The 17,104-nt window shown below is 39.6% G+C and overlaps 5 protein-coding genes across 5 annotated transcripts; all 5 read right to left on the reverse strand.

Annotated features, from left to right (window-relative positions):
- Positions 1–399: 399 nt before the first annotated feature.
- On the reverse strand, positions 400–735 carry LOC124527303 (keratin-associated protein 6-2-like). The gene has a single exon (XM_047100480.1). The coding sequence runs from the start codon at positions 733–735 to the stop codon at positions 400–402; it is 336 nt and encodes a 111-aa protein (XP_046956436.1).
- A 3,624-nt stretch (positions 736–4,359) lies between these two features.
- On the reverse strand, positions 4,360–4,665 carry LOC124527304 (keratin-associated protein 6-2-like). The gene has a single exon (XM_047100481.1). The coding sequence runs from the start codon at positions 4,663–4,665 to the stop codon at positions 4,360–4,362; it is 306 nt and encodes a 101-aa protein (XP_046956437.1).
- Positions 4,666–8,643: 3,978 nt separating this feature from the next.
- LOC124527024 (keratin-associated protein 21-1-like) lies at positions 8,644–8,865 on the reverse strand. The gene has a single exon (XM_047100280.1). The coding sequence runs from the start codon at positions 8,863–8,865 to the stop codon at positions 8,644–8,646; it is 222 nt and encodes a 73-aa protein (XP_046956236.1).
- Positions 8,866–12,359: 3,494 nt separating this feature from the next.
- On the reverse strand, positions 12,360–12,593 carry LOC124527023 (keratin-associated protein 6-2-like). Its single transcript, XM_047100279.1, has one exon. It carries the CDS (start codon positions 12,591–12,593, stop codon positions 12,360–12,362), a length of 234 nt encoding a protein of 77 aa, XP_046956235.1.
- Positions 12,594–16,207: 3,614 nt separating this feature from the next.
- On the reverse strand, positions 16,208–16,480 carry LOC124526126 (keratin-associated protein 6-2-like). The gene has a single exon (XM_047098883.1). It carries the CDS (start codon positions 16,478–16,480, stop codon positions 16,208–16,210), a length of 273 nt encoding a protein of 90 aa, XP_046954839.1.
- Positions 16,481–17,104: the final 624 nt, after the last annotated feature.

The following is a 17,104-nucleotide window of genomic DNA, read 5'->3' on the forward strand; positions in this document are numbered from 1 at the left end:
GAGCCCTCATGTTCATGAAAAACATTGTCACCTAGATTTTCAAGAGGAGTCATAATACCTCAAAAAAAGGAATAATTCACAAGCAAGAACACAGAGATCTATTAGAAGCAAAGAATCATTTTTATTGAGAATAAGGAATTTGCCCAACTGTGGGGTATTAGGCTGGTTGCCACAGTAAGATGACAGAATTCAGAGTAAAGGAATAAACACCAACATTTAGAAAACAGTCAGATGATACCACACAGCCTTGAGGCACAGGATGCCATTCTAGAAATGTTGCTTGGAGGTGAGAGCCTCTGTGAAGCATGCAATTTCGTGGATATAGAAATGTGAGGTATGAATCCTTGATTCAGCCCTTTCATTAGATGTGTCTTATTTAGAGGACAATGGGGTGATGTTCTAGCAGCAAGAAGAATAACATCTTCTATAGCAAAATGGCCGGTAACCATAGCAGCCGGAGCCATAGCCACAACCACAGCCATATCCGGGGCCGTAGCCACAGCAGGAGCCATATCCACAGCCATATCCACTACCAGAGCCACAGACATACCGGGAGCCATATCCACATCCATAGCCAGGTCCATAACTCCAGCTGTAATAGGGGCCATAGCCACAGCCGTAGCCATAGCCACAGCCATAGCCATAGCGATAGCCAGGTCCATAACTACAGCCATAATAGGGCCCATAGCCACAGCCATAGCCATAGCCACAGGAGTTGCCATAGTTGCAACACATCTTGTCAAGAGAAGAGAATTCACGTGGGTGGTGAGAGGATGTGGTGAACTGTGTGTCTTCTACTAGCCTTGGACCTTTATATACTGTCAGTAATTGGCAGAACATACCATTCATCCCCTGACATACCCAACAAATATGTAAGCACTTCTGGTATGCCACTCACTGTCAACAATCAATAAATGTCTTGGGAAATGTGACTTCATTCTGTTGGAGTCTCCAGTTATATTCAAAGAACAGCATTTTAATTTGCTCTGCCAAAGAATTCTCTCACTAGAATCATGGGCCATACATAAAACGGGTACCCAGCTTCACAACTTCTTGTCATTTAATTCACCTTATGTTCATCGTTGAGGGACATTTAGGAAAATTTTGTCCTCTTGATCTCTCCTCTTTCCTAAGCTATCTACCTGTCCCCATAGGGAAGGAAATAACTCCCATCTCCTTTCTGGAATCATTGTAAATTTTTGCCTGCCTGCTCACACCCAGATACCTACTGCAGATACCTACTAGTTCCATGCGTGATAAACGAGGGAAGATGCTAATTCCAGCCATCAGACAAACCCCAACAACACTGGAACTTCTGCTGTACAATGCCAATAGTGTTGAGATCTAGAAACCTTGGTTTGAATCTCACATCTCTATATTCTCTCTTTATTGGTGTCTAATTCCAAATACTTCCTTTTTTTCTTAACTAAAGCCTTTATCCAATTATTCCATTACCAGACATGAAGTCAAAAAGAGAGGAAGGAAGGAAGGAAGGAAGGAAGGAAGGAAGGAAGGAAGGAAGGAGAAAAAAGGAAAGAAAAATGAAAGAAAGAAGACAGATACGAAGGAAGGAAGGGAGGAAGGAAGGAAGGAAGGAAAGAAGGAAGGAAGAGAGGGAGGGAGAAATGGAGGTGTCTCTGCTTTCTGTTTGTATGGTTGTTTCTTGGGATATTTCTGCTCATCTTGGTTGTCTATGCTTTACATCAATCACCATTTTATGAATCTGGCAGAATCCAAAATTGGATTACTTTTTACTGTGACAACTAAAAAATCCAAGATGCAAAGGAGTACAAACCCAGGAGGATCATTGCTTCTACTCCTCGCTAAAATTTCCCATCAAACAAATGTGGGACATCCAGTCTTTTCCTGAATGCTTTCAACCGGGAATTTCATAAAACTGTTGATTTCCTTTCCTGTGATCTTTCCTTAGTAGACATTTTTCCTTCGGTTGACAGTATTTCCTACTACTTTTAGACTGGGGTATGTGATCCCTCTGCTGTGATTCATCCCTTACAAGAAGTTTAAGGAAAATATGCCCACTACAATTGTTCTGTAGCTTAATTTTCGCTACTTGTCTACCATTCTTGAAATTCACAACTATAAGCACTAATGCACAAAATCCCTAGAATACACACTCTGCTTTTCTAACACCCCCTTTCTTGTTACAATACTCCTGACCTATTGAAAAAGTTTTCTAGCTCTATTGCATTATTTCCAGTACCTTTCCATTCAGGTTTCTGAATACAGATGCATAGTGGCAGGAAAAAAACTCTTTTATTCTGTGCACACCTCTTTCCAGATGAAGTAGAGCCTGGCACATAATTTGAATTCCGTCAATATTTCCCCAGTAAAGAAATGCATTAAAACAAAATCGTGTTCGAGTGTTGGTGTGCCAGTACAAGTTATAAGATAATTCTATATATTATCACAATGTTCGCATTCCATTCAACCTTGAGTCTCAAATGTTTTTAAGTAGTGAGTCTTAAATCTCACATTTTGAGGATAGTTGTCAGTTTATGAACACCTTGTGACAGATCTACAACTTATCTTATATACCTGATAATTTATGGACCGTTTATGGATATGTAAATTGTGATATAAACGCCTAACTGATGATGTTCTTCCCTCTTTCAGAAAGCCTTCAAAGACAAGGAACATAATGGAGCAATGAGTAGATTTTAAAAAACTGTAACTATTGGAATTCCTTTCCCTTGTCTGTAGGATTTACCCACCCTTGACTAACCCAGAGCACAGGCAGTCCTCAGAACAGACTTAGAATGTTCCATATTGAAAACTTCAAACCCGTGACAGAAGCCTTGATCTTTCCACAGCAGGACACTTAATATCCTGGGCATAGCCTCATGCCAGGGCTGACCTTGATGGCAGGGTTATTTTCCTTAGAATTGGCCATGTTGTGGATGGAGACCTTTAGCTCCAGTGTCCTCAGACTCAGACTTTCTGCAGTGACTTTTGTCATGGAGATGAGACAGTGAGTCATTCTTTCTGCTGGTAGAAGTTGAGTCTGAAGAGACTTTTTTCTCATGTATGCTCTACTGTTAGAGTTCTGGAAGGCATATGAGGAAAAGACACTTTGTTAAGAACCCAATACAATAGCAAGCTCGCAACTCCCGAACTCCCTTGCTTTTTTTCCACTACAAATAGTGGCACCACCAATCAAACCCCAACCTTCATGAATTTCTCTTTCTCCTTTATACTTACAACTGTTGTTTCTAGTATTTCTTTCAAATGGCATCAGTTCATTTGACACAAAATGTCAAAATACCTCCTTGAACTATCTCCTCAATCCTTCAGCCTGCAATCATTTCCCAAGTAAGATGTTTTATTGCCTTCATAGGGATGATCTGTCCAAATTAACTTCAACTATTGTTACTTACTTTTAAATATCGCCATGAGAATGTCAACACTCTGAGAGCAAGAAAGTACTCCAAATTTTCCTCCTGTATCTTCAGAGTGTAGGATAGTTCCCTTTCAAAAACATTCTAAACTATTTGTGAGTTAAGTGACTGAAATCAAATTCCTCACTCTCAATATATGCCAACAAATACATCCGGACTTCCATTAAATTACAGATGATACAATACCACAACTTTCTTCTAAATTATCCTTTCCTTGGTTCATTAGACACCCGAGTCCATTTCTAATTTCTCATTACTCTGGAAACTCTCTCTTCCATTCCATTCATCCTTGAAGTACTCAGGCCACACCTCCTCTCCCTGGAGCTTGTCTCACAACCTCCAAAAGAGGTAACATCCCTCCTTGCCTTTCCCCTCCACCTCCATTCTACCTACATAGAGTGTAATTTCCAGATGAAAGTTCTGAAATACTCTGTGATTTGTGTTGAGTTGTGAGGGCCTGGGCATGAGGGGTGCAAGCACAGGTAGTAAACGCATTTTCTCTGATGCCCATAAGAGAAGAAATGCTCCCATTATATGAAGGAAGAGCCCTCATGTTCATGAAAAACATTGTCACCTAGATTTTCAAGAGGAGTCATAATACCTCAAAAAAAGGAGTAATTCATAAGCAAGAACATAGAAATATATTAGAAGTAAAGAATCATTTTATTGAGAATAAGGAATTTGCCCAACTGTGGGGTGTTAGGCTTGTTGCCACAGTCAGATGACAGAATCCAGAGTAAAGGAACAAAGACCAACATTTAGAAAACAGTCAGATGATACCACACAGCCTTAAAGCACAGGATGCCATTCTAGAAATGTTGCTTGGAGGTGTGAGCCTCTGTGAAACATGCAATTTCTTGGATACAGAAAAATGTGAGGTATGAATCCTTGATTGAGCCCTCTCATTAGATGTGTCTTATTTAGAGGGCAATGGGGAGATGTTCTAGCAGCAAGAAGAATAACATCTTCTATAGCAAAATGGACGGTAACCATAGCAGCCAGAGCCATAGCCACAGTAGGAACCATATCCACAGCCATACCGGGAGCCATATCCACAGCCATAGCCCATACCACAGCCACAGCCATAGCCAGGTGCACAACTACAGCCATAATAGGGGCAATAGCCACAGCCGTAGCCATAGCCACAACCATAGCCATAGCGATAGCCAGGTCCATAACTATAGCCATAATAGGGGCCATAGCCACAGCCATAGCCATAGCCACAAGAGTTGCTGTAGTTGCAACACATCTGGTCAAGAGAAGAGAATTCACGTGGGTGTGAGAGGATGTGGTGAACTGTGTGTCTTCTACTAGCCTTGGACCTTTATATACTGTCAGTAATTGGCAGAACATACCATTCATCCCCTGACATACCCAACAAATATGTAAGCACTTCTGGTATGCCACTCACTGTCAACAATCAATAAAAGTCTTGGGAAATGTGACTTCATTCTGTTGAGGTCTCCAGTTATATTTAAAGAAGAGCATTTTAATTTGCTCTGCCAAAGAATTCTGTCACTAGAATCATGGGCCATACATAAAACTGGTACCTACCTTAAACAACTTGTTGTCATTTAATTTACCTTATATATCATCGTTGAGGGACATTTAGGAAATTCTTGTCCTCTTAATCTCTCCTCTTTCCTAAGCTATCTACCTGTCCCCATAGGGAAGGAAATAACTCCCAACTTCTTTCTGGAATCATTGCAAATTTTTACCTGCCTTCTCACACCAGATACCAACTGCAGGTACCTACTAGCTCCAAGTGTGAAAAACAAGGGAAGATGGTAATTCCAGTCATCAGAACAAAGCCCAACAACACTGGAACTTCTGCTGTACAATGCCAATAGTGTTGAGATCTAGAAACCTTGGTTTGAATCTCACATCTCTATATTCTCTCTTTATTGGTGTCTAATTCCAAATACTTCCTTTTTTTCTTAACTAAAGCCTTTATCCAATCATTCCATTACCAGACATGAAGTCAAAAAGAAAGGAAGGAAGGAATGAAGGAAGGAAGGAAGGAAGGAAGGAAGGAAGGAAGGAGAAAAGAGGAAAGAAAGAAAGAAAGAAAGAAAGAAAGAAAGAAAGAAAGAAGAAAGAAAGAAGAAGACAGATACGAAGGAAGGAAGGAAGGAAGGAAGGAAGGAAGGAAGGAAGGAAGGAGGGAAGGAAGGGAGAAATGGAGGTGTCCCTGCTTTTTGTTTGTATGGTTGTTTCTTGGGATATTTCTGCTCATCTTGGTTGTCTATGCTTTACATCAATCACCATTTTATGAATCTGGCAGAATCCAAAATTTGGATGACTTTTGACTGTGACAACTAAAAAATCCAAGCTGCAAGGGAGTACAAACCCAGGAGAATCATTGCTTCTACTCCTCACTAAAATTTCCCATCAAACAAATGTGGGACATCCAGTCTTTTCCTGAATGCTTTCAACCAGGAATTTCATAAAACTGTTGATTTCCTTTCCTGTGATCTTTCCTTAGTAGACATTTTTCCTTCAGTTGACAGTATTTCCTACTACTTTTAGACTGGGGTATGTGATCCCTCTGCTGTGATTCATCCCTTACAAGAAGTTTAAGGAAAATATGCCCACTACAATTGTTCTGTAGCTTAATTTTCACTACTTGTCTACCATTCTTGAAATTCACAACTATAAGCTCTAATGCACAAAATCCCTAGAATACACACTTTGCTTTTCTAACACCCTCTTTCTTGTCACAATACTCCTGACCTATTGAAAAAGTTTTCTAGCTCTACTGCATTATTTCTAGTACCTTTCCATTCAGGTTTCTGAATACAGATGCATAATGGAAGAAAAAAAAGTCTCTTATTCTGTGCACCCTTCTTTCCAGAGAAAGTACAGCCTTGCACATAATTTGAATTCCGTCAGTATTTGTCCAATTAAAAAATGCATTAGAACAAAACCGTGTTCAAATGTTGGTGTGCCATTTAGAAGTTATAAAATAATTCAATATATTATCGCAATATTCTCATTCCATTCAACCCAAAAATCACCAATATTCTTGGACTAAGAGAGTCTCAAATTTCACACCTTAAAGATAGTTGTCTGAGGGTGCCTGGGTGGCTAGTTGGTTAAGTGTCCAACCTCAGCTCAGGTGATGATCTTATGGTTTGTGAGTTTGAGCCCCATGTAGTGCTCTGTGCTGACAGCTTGGAGACTGAAGCCTGATTCAGATTCTGTGTCTCTTTCTCACTCTGCCCCTCCCACGCTGACATCTGTCTCTCAAAATAAATAAATAAATAAATAAATAAATAAATAAATAAATAAATACATAAATGAAAAAATTTTAAATATATGAGTAAATAAAGGTGTCTGTTTGTGAACACATTGTTCCATATGTTCTCTATGCCTTATAAATATCCAGAACTTCACTAGATATGTAAATTATAATATACATGCCTAATTGATGATATTCTTCCCTCCTTCAGAAAGCCTTCAAAGACAAGGAACATAATGGAACAATGAATAGATTTTCAACAAACTGTAATTATTATAATACTTTTCCCTATTGTAGGATGTACCCATCCTAGACTAACTCACAGCACACTCAGTCATCACATCAGATTTAGAATATCCCATGTGTGTTAATTCCATCCCTTGAGAGAAGGCTTAATTCTTCATCAGCAGGACACTTAATATACAGGGCATAGCCTCCATCCAGGGCTGACCTCCATGGCAAGGCCATCCTCCTTGGAATTTGACATGGTTTAGAGTCTCCTGGCTCTAGGATCCTCACACTCAGACTTTGTGCACTCATCTTTGCCATGCATATGAGTCAGTGATTGGTTTTTCACTGCTGGTTGAATTTGAGTCTGAAATACATTTTCTATGGTAGGATCTAAAGGTGAGAGCTCTGGAATGGCACCTGAGGAAAGGACACTGAAGTCAGACCCCAACAAACCGAAGGTTCTCAAACTCAGAAAGGACTGGGCTTCTCCTCCTATTCTTGTATACGCACCAGGGAAGACACTAAAGGACACCATTAAAGCCCTACTCCTTCCTCTTTTCACTGAAAATTGTGGCACCATTGATCATACCCAACACATAATGAATTTCTCTTCCCCTTTCTGCTTGGTACTGCCCTTTCTGGCCAGTCTTTCAACTTGAGTTCGTTTGACACCGAACATCAAAGTACCACCCCGAACTATCTCTCCAATATTTAATGAACCTTCATTCTCTTCCCCAGGAAGCTGTTTTATTCTCTCCAAGCAAATTATGTGTCTAAATTTGTCATAATTAATTTGTAACATATTTATTAAAACCAACAAAATGTAAACACCCTGAGAGTAGGAAATTCATCTGCAATTTTTCTACTATGTATTCAGTGCGTCGGATGGTTCTCTTTCAAACACCTTCAAGAGTATTTGTCAATTAAGTGACTTAAATCAATTTATTCAAACTCAATTTATGCCAACATATATATTAGCAAATCCATCCAATTCAGATGATATGATACCACGCTTTTCTTCTAACGTACCCTTTCCTTGGTTCTTTACACTTCAGCTGAGGCAGCTTCCAATTTCTCCTGAATACCAGAAACTCTCTCTTCTATCACATTCATCCTTTAGGCCACACCCCCTTACCCTTTGGCTTCTGTCACAACCTCCCAGGAGGTGCCATCCCTCCCTGTCCTCGTCTTCTCCTTCCACTTCCATTCTACCTACAGTGTGATTTCCAGGGCACAGTTCTGCAATACTGTGTGATTTGTGTTGGAGTGTTAGGGATGTGAGATTTAGGTGGAGAAGACATTATATCGATGCATGTAAGAGAAGGAATACTTGTATGATATCAAGAAAGAGACCCGCGTACATGGAATATATTGTCAGCCCAATTTTCAAGAGAGGCCATAACACCTCAAGAAATGAGTCTTTCTCAAGAGAGAACAGAGACATTTGATAGAAGGAATCAAACATTTTTATTGAGAATAAGGGATTTGCCCAAATGTGGGATATTCAGATCCTTGTCACAGTCACAACACAGAATCCATATTAAGGGAGTAAGACCAACACTTTTTGGAAAACTGTTAGATGATACTCCATAGCCTCAAGCCACAAGCTGCCATCTTACAAATGTTACTGGAGGTCAAATCTTCTATGACACATACAATGTTTTCGATATATAAATCTTGGGGTAAAGATCCTTGAATGCGTCTTCTCTTAAGGCGTGTCTTTTCAGAAGCAAGTGGGGTTTGGACAGTGATATTCTAGCAGCAAGAGGAATAACATCTTCTATAGAAAAATGGCCGGTAGCCACAGAAGTTGGAGCCATAGCCATAGCCACAGCCATATCCACAGCCATATCCACAGCGGGAGCCATAGCCACAGCCATAATGCAGGCCATAACCACAGCCATAATAGGGACTACATCCACAGCCACAGCCATATCCGCAGCGATAGCCACAGGAGTTGCCGTAGTTGCGACACATCTTGCCAAGAGAAGAGAATTCACGTGGGTTGTGGGAGGATGTGGTGAAGTGCGTGTCTTCTACTTGCTTTGGACCCTTATATACTGTCAGTAATTACCAGAGCATGTCACTCATCCCCTGACTTACCCAACAAATATGTAAGCAACTGTGCTGTGCCGGTCACTGTCAACAATCAACAATGTCTTGGGCAACGTAAGCTCATTATTAAGGAGACTCCAGGTTTATTAAAAACAGCATTTTATTTCATTCTGCCAAAAAAACATTTCTCGGTAGAATCATGGACTCTAAGTAAAACCAAAATCCATGTTCACAATCTCCAATCATTTAACAAGAAGACTGAGGGGTTTTTAGGAAATATTTCTCCTTCTTGATCTCTCCACACTCGTAAAACATCTACCTCTGTCCAAAAGGAAAGAAAAATTCATCTCCTTTCTGGAATCATTGCAATATCTTACCAGGCTTCTTACACCCAGATACCTGCTCCAGATATCTACTGGCTCTGTGTGGTAAAAGCTAGGGATGATGCCCATTTCAGGACACAGAAAAGTCCTCAACGCCATTGATATGCCTCATGTCAATGGCAAAAAGTGCTGAGATCGAGAAACCTACCTTTGTAGCCTCACATCTATAAATGAGATTCTCTCTTTACTTGTGTCTATGTCCAAAGATTCCCCTTCTTCTCAACTAAACTGAAAGTCCAACCCATTCATCACCAGACACACAGTGGAGGGCGGGGGGGAAGTTGTTTCTTTGTTTGTGATGTTTTTGCTTATCTTCATTGTCCAGGTAACTATGTTCATAATCAGGCAGAATCCAAATTTAAACTACTTTTCACTGTAACAACTATGAAATCCTAGTTGGAAACGAGTACAAATTCAGGTATCATTTCTTCTACTCCACACTCAAATTTCAAAACCAAGAAATGAGTGTCATCCAGTCCTTTATTGAATGACTTCCACAGGCATTTTAATAAAACTGCTGACTTCCTTTTCAGAGAAGTTTCATTATTAGATATGTTTCCTTTGGTTGAGAATATTTCCTACTGTTTTTTTTTTCTAATATTGCTCATGGGTTATCTGATCACTCCACTATGTGTCATCCCTAACAACAAATTCAATACATATATCCCCTTACAAATGTTCTTTACCTTTAATTTTCCTACTTTTCCATCATTATTGAAATTCAAAACCATAAATTCCAATGCACGAGCTCCCTGAAATAGACATGATACTTTTTAAATACCCACTCTCTGCTCACAATACCCATGAACTAATGAAAAACACTTCCTATCTTATTGCTTTATTTCTATACACTTCCATTAAGAGCTCGGGACACTGATGTTTAATAGCAGAAAAAAATCTTTTCTTCTGTGTGTCCTTGAATCATCAGTTAGTTCTAAGCATAGTGCCTGGCACATAATCTCATCTCAATATTTCTGCCAATAACAAACAGACACATTAAAACAAAATCATGTTCAAACGTTGGTATCACTTAGAATCTATAAGAATGTGGATATATGTCATAATGTTCTCAATTCATTCAAGCCAAAAGTCCCAAATGTTCATGGCTAAAACAGTCACAAATTTCACCTTGTGAAGATATCTGTTAGTGTTCAAAGTCATTTCTCCAGACATACAAGTTATCTCATATGCCTAATAAATGATAAACTCTTTACTAGAAATAGAAAGTATGAGATATGTGCCTAATAAATACCATTCTGCTCTCTTTCAAGTAGTGTTCAATGAAAAGGAACCTAATGAAACCATAAGTTCTATGTTCAACAAACTGTAATGATTGGAATTGACTTCCCCTGTGTATACAATTTTCTCACCTCTGATTTATCCAGAGCACAGTCAGTCCCCAGAAATGACTTACAGATGTTCCATCTGTGAGAATTGTCCAGCTCTTGAAAGAACATCTCTTTCCTCGTCAGTAAGACACATTATATCCTGGGCGTGGTTTCCCTCCAGGACTGACCTTGATGGCAGAGCCATCTTCCTTGGAACTGGCCAAGTTGTGGAGTCTCCAGGACCAAGGGTACTCAGACCCAGAATCTGTGCAGTGACCCTTGTCATGGAAATGAGACAGGGAGTCTTTTATTCTGCTGGTTGAAATTGTGTCTGAAAGACAATTTTTGTTATAGGATCTAAATGTTAGAGGTCTGGAAAGGCACATGAGAGAAGCACACTGAAACCAGAATCCAATAAAGTAGTACGCCCTCAAACTCAGAAAATCAACCGGAACTACTAATCTCATTTTATATCTGCCCCATTAGAGAGCCCATTTAAGGCACTAGCCATTGTTCTTTTGCACTAAAACTCGTGGCACCACTGATCATACCAAAACCTTACGTATTTCTCTTTCTACTTTACATTTACAACTGTCCTTTCTAGTATTTCTGGAAACTGACATCAGTTCATGTGACAGAACATGTCAAAATACATCCTTGAACTAACCCTGCAATACTTCAGTCTTCTCAAGGATGCTGTTTTATTCACACCATAGGAATTATCTCTCTAAATTTATCTGAATTAATTCTTCTTTTTTTTTAACCTACTAGAATGAAACCATCTGACAGCAAGAAATTCACCTATAATTTTTCTACTGAGCCTTCAGGGTGTGTGACAGTTGCCTTTCAAAAACATTCAAAACGATTTGGAAATTAATTGACTTAAATCAATTTACTGAAACTCAGTATATGCCAACAAATGTATTTGCACTTCCATCAAAATGCAGATAATACAATATCACGTTTTTCTTTTGCTTCTCATTTCCTTAGTTTCTTACATCTCAACAGAGGCGGCTCCCATATTCTCATTAATCCCAAAATTTCTCTCTTCAACCCCATTCATCCTCGAAGCACTCAGGCCATACTTCCTCCCCCTTGAGCTTGTGTCACAACTTCCCGAAGAGGTGTCCTAACTCTTCCTCTTACCCTTCCTGCCTTCAGCTCCATTTAGATACGGTGTTACCTCAAGGACATAGTTCTTACACAGTGTGATTTATGTTGAGGTGTTATGGATACAAGAAATAGGAGAAGACATTATCTCTGAGGCACATAAGAGGAGAAAGGTTTATATTATATCTAGGAAGAGACCCAGGTTCATTAAATGTATTGTTGCCCGAGTTTCAAAAGATGCCATACACCTCAAAAAGGAGTCATTCATTAGCAAGAACACAGAGATTACTTAGAAAAAAAATGAAAGATTTTTATTGAGAATAAGGGATTTGCCTCCCTGTGGGATTTTAGATACGTTGCCACAGTCTCAACAAAGAACCCAGAATAGAAGTAAAGACTAACATTTGGAAAATAGTCAGAGGATACCACATAGCCTTCAGCCACAGGAAGCCTTCATACAAATGCTAACAAGAGGTCACAATTACCGAAAGCATGCAATTCATTGGATATAGAAATCTTGGGGTATAAATCCATGAATCAGCCCTCCCTTAAGCCGTGCCACTTCAGAAGCAAATGTGTCTTGGACAGTGATGTTCTAGCAGCAAGAAGAATAACATCTTCTATACCAAAATGGCCGGTAGCCACAGCAACCAGAGCCATAGCCACAGCCACAGCCATATCTGGTGCCATAGCCACAGCAGGAGCCGAATCCACAGCCATATCCACAGCCATAGCCAGGTCCATAACTACAGCCATAATAGGGCCCATAGCCACAGCCATAGCCATAGCCACAGCCATAGCCACAGGAGTTGCCGTAGTTGCAACACATCTTGTCAAGAGAAGAGATTTCACGTGGGTTGCGAGAGGATGTGGTGAACTGTGTGTCTTCTACTAGCCTTGGACCTTTATATACTGTCAGTAATTGGCAGAACATACCATTCATCCCCTGACATACCCAACAAATATGTAAGCACTTCTGGTATGCCACTCACTGTCAACAATCAATAAATGTCTTGGGAAATGTGACTTCATTCTGTTGGAGTCTCCAGTTATATTTAAAGAACAGCACTTTAATTTGGTCTGCCAAAGAATCTCTCACTAGAATCATGTGCCATATGTAAAACTGGTACCCAGCTTCACAACTTACTGTCATTTAATTTACCTTATGTATCATCGTTGAGGGACATTTAGGAAAATTTTGTCCTCTTGATCTCTCCTCTTTCCTAAGCTACCTACCCCATAGGGAAGGAAATAACTCCCATCATATTTCTGGAATCATTGCAAATTTTTACCTGCCTTCTCACACCCAGATACCTACTGCAGATACCTACTAGTTCCATGCGTGATAAACGAGGGAAGATGCTAATTCCAGCCAACAGAACAAAGCCCACAACACTGAAACTTCTGCTGTACAATGCCAATAGTGTTGAGATCTAGAAACCTTGGTTTGTAACCTCACATCTATATATTCTCTCTTTATTGGTGTCTAATTCCAAATTCTTCCTTTTTTTCTCAACTAAACCCATTATTCAATCATTCCATCGACAGACATAAAGTCAAAAAGAAAACAAGGAAGGAAAGAAGGAAGGGAGAATTTAGAAATAATGAAAGAAAGAAAGAGAGAGAGTAGAGAGAAAGAAAGAAAGGAAGAAAGAAAGAAAGAAAGAAAAGGGAAAGAAAGGAAGGAAGAAAGGAAGGTGTCTCTGTTTTTTGTTTGTATGGTTGTTTCTTGGGATGTTTCTGCTCATCTTTGTTGTCTACTCTTTACATCAATCACCATTTTATGAATCTGGCAGAATCCAAACTTTGTATTACTTTTTACTGTGACAATTCTAAAATCCAAGCTGCAAGGGAGTACAAACTCAGGAGCATCATTCCTTCTACTCCACGCTAAAATTTCCCATCAAAGAAATGAGTGACATCCAGTCTTTTACTCAATGTTTTCACCTGGGAATTTCATAACACTGCTGATTTCGTTTCCTGTGATCTTTCCTTTCTAGACATTTTTCTTTCAGTTGACAGTATTTCCTACGATTTTTAGACTGCTCTATCTGATCATTCTGCTCTAATTCATCCCTTACCAGAAGTTTAAGGAAAACATACCCACTACAATTGTTCTTTGGCTTAATTTTCTCTACTTTTCTACCATTCTTGAAATTCACAGCTATAAACTCTAATGCACAAAATTCCTAGAATACACACTTTGCTTTTCTAACAACCCCTTTCTTGTCACAATACTCCTGAACTATTGGAAAAGTTTTCCAACTTTCTTGCAGTATTTCTAACCTGAACTTTCCATTCAGGTTTCTGAATACAGATCCATAATGGCAGAAACATAATCTCCTCTTCTGTGCACCCCTCTTTCCAGATGAAGTAGAGCCTGGCACATAATTTGAATTCAGTCAATATTTCCCCAGTAAAGAAATGCATTAAAAAAAAATCATGTTCAAAGGTTGGTGTGCCATTAGAAGTTATACAATAATTCAATATATTATCACCATGTTCTCATTCCATTCTCCTCTTTCCATCCTGAAAGTCTCAAAAGTTTTTAACGAGTGAGACTCAAATATCACATTTTGAGGATACTTGTCAGTTTATGAACACCTTGTCACAGACGTGCAAGTTATCTTGTATACCTAATAAATTTTCGACCCTTTATGGATATGTAAATTGTGATATACATGCCTATCTGATGATGTTCTTCCCTCTTTCAGAAAGCCTTCAAAGACAAGGAATATAATAGAACAATGAGTAGATTTTTAACAAACTGTAATTATTGGAAATCCTTCCCCTGTCTGTAGGATTTACCCAACCTTGACTAACCCAGAGCACAGGAAGTCCTCAGAACAGACTTAGGATGTTCCATATTGAAAACTTCAAACCCATGACAGAAGCCCTGATCCTTCCACAGCAGGACACTTAATATCCTGGGCATAGCCTCATGCCAGGGCTGACCTTGATGGCATGGTTATCTTCCTTAGAATTGGCCATGTTGTGGATGGAGTCTTTTAGCTCCAGTGTCCTCAGACTCAGACTTTCTGCAGTGACTTTTGTCATGGAGATGAGACAGTGAGTCATTCTTTCTGCTGGTAGAAATTGAGTATGAAGACACTTTTTTCTGATGTACGCTCTAACTGTTAGAGTTCTGGAAGGCACATGAGGAAAAGACACTTTGGTAAGAACCCAACACAATAGTAAGCTCGCAACTCCCAAACTATCCCTTGCTTTTTTCCACTACAAATAGTGGCACCACCAATCAAACCCCAACCTTCATGAATTTCTCTTTCTCCTTTATACTTACAACTGTTGTTTCTAGTATTTCTTTCAAATGGCATCAGTTCATTTGACACAAAATGTCAAAATACCTCCTTGAACTCTTTCCACAATCCTTCAGCCTGCAATCTCTTCCCCAGTAAGATGTTTTATTGCCTCCATAGGGATGATCTCTCCAAATTAATTTCAACTAATTCCTACTTATTTTTAAATATTGCCATGAGAATGTCAACACTCTTAGAGCAAGAAAGTACTCCAAATTTTCCTCCTGTATCTTCAGAGTGTAGGATAGTTCCCTTTCAAAAACATTCTAAACTATTTGTGAGTTAAGTGCCTGAAATCAATTTCCTCACTCTCAATATATGCCAACAAATACATCCAGACTTCCATTAAATTACAGATGATACAATACCACTTCTTTCTTCTAAATTATCCTTTCCTTAGTTCATTAGACACCCGAGTCCATTTCTAATTTCTCATTACTCTGGAAACTCTCTCTCCCACTCCATCCATCCTTGAAGTACTCAGGCCACACCTCCTCTCCCTGGAGCATGTGTCACAACCCCCTAAAGAGATAACATCCCTCCTTGCCTTTCCCCTCCACCTCCATTTTACATAGAGTTGATTTCCAGATCAAAGTTCTGAAATATCTGTGATTTGTGTTGAGGTGTGAGGGCCTGGGCATGAGGGATGGAAGACACAGGTAGAAAAGGCATTTTCTCTGATGCACATAAGAGAAGAAACTTTTGCATTATATGAAGGAAAAGCCCTCATGTTCATGAAACATATTGTCACCTAGATTTTCAAGAGGAGTCATAATACTCCAAAAAAAGGAGTAATTCACAAGCAAGAACACAGAGATCTATTAGAAGCAAAGAATCATTTTTATTGAGAATAAGGAATTTGCCCAACTGTGGGGTATTAGGCTTGTTGCCACAGTCAGATGACAGAATCCAGAGTAAAGGAATAAACACCAACATTTAGAAAAGAGTCAGATGATACCACACAGCCTTCAGGCACAAGATGCCATTCTAGAAATGTTGCTTGGAGGTGTGAGCCTCTGAGAAGCATGCAATTTCATGGAATTAGAAAATGTGAGGTATGAATCCTTGATCAGCCCTCTCATTAGATGTGTCTTATTTAGTATTTAGAGGACAATGGGGTGATATTCTAACAGCAAGAAGAATAACATCTTCTATAGCAAAATGGCTTGTAACCATAGCAGCCGGAGCCATAGCAGCCGGAGCCATAGCCATAACCACAGCCATATCTGGGGCCGTAGCCACAGCAGGAGCCATATCCACAACCAGAGCCACAGCCATACCGGGAGCCATATCCACAGCCATAGCCAGGTCCATAACTCCAGCTGTAATAGGGGCCATAGCCACAGCCGTAGCCATAGCCACAGCCATAGCCACAGGAGTTGCCGTAGTTGCAACACATCTTGTCAAGAGAAGAGATTTCACGTGGGTTGCGAGAGGATGTGGTGAACTGTGTGTCTTCTACTAGCCTTGGACCTTTATATACTGTCAGTAATTGGCAGAACATACCATTCATCCCCTGACATACCCAACAAATATGTAAGCACTTCTGGTATGCCACTCACTGTCAACAATCAATAAATGTCTTGGGAAATGTGACTTCATTCTGTTGGAGTCTCCAGTTATATTTAAAGAACAGCATTTTAATTTGCTCTGCCAAAGAATTCTCTCACTAGAATCATGGGTCATATGTAAAACTGGTACCCACCTTCACAACTTGTTGTCATTTAATTTACCTTATGTTCATGGTTGAGGGACATTTAGGAAAATTTTGTCCTCTTGATCTCTCCTCTTTCCTAAGCTATCTACCTGTCCCCATAGGGAAGGAAATAACTCCCATCTCCTTTCTGGAATCATTGCAAATTTTTTCTGCCTGCTCACACCCAGATACCTACTGCAGATACCTAGTAGCTCCATGTGTGATAAACGAGGGAGGATGCTAATTCCAGTCATCAGAACAAAGCCCAACAACACTGGAACTTCTGCTGTACAATGCCAATAGTGTTGAGATCTAGAAACTTTGGTT

This window comes from Lynx rufus, unplaced genomic scaffold (genome assembly GCF_022079265.1).
Source record: "Lynx rufus isolate CCGP_SWC_20201006 ecotype Redwood Valley unplaced genomic scaffold, mLynRuf1.p SCAF_5, whole genome shotgun sequence".
Taxonomy (NCBI): Eukaryota; Metazoa; Chordata; class Mammalia; order Carnivora; family Felidae; genus Lynx; species Lynx rufus.

Coding starts and splice junctions, on each gene's coding strand:
- LOC124527303 (XM_047100480.1), bottom strand. CDS start 735: ATGTGTTGCAACTATGGCAACTCCTGTGGCTATGGCTATGGCTGTGGC.
- LOC124527304 (XM_047100481.1), bottom strand. CDS start 4,665: ATGTGTTGCAACTACAGCAACTCTTGTGGCTATGGCTATGGCTGTGGC.
- LOC124527024 (XM_047100280.1), bottom strand. CDS start 8,865: ATGTGTCGCAACTACGGCAACTCCTGTGGCTATCGCTGCGGATATGGC.
- LOC124527023 (XM_047100279.1), bottom strand. CDS start 12,593: ATGTGTTGCAACTACGGCAACTCCTGTGGCTATGGCTGTGGCTATGGC.
- LOC124526126 (XM_047098883.1), bottom strand. CDS start 16,480: ATGTGTTGCAACTACGGCAACTCCTGTGGCTATGGCTGTGGCTATGGC.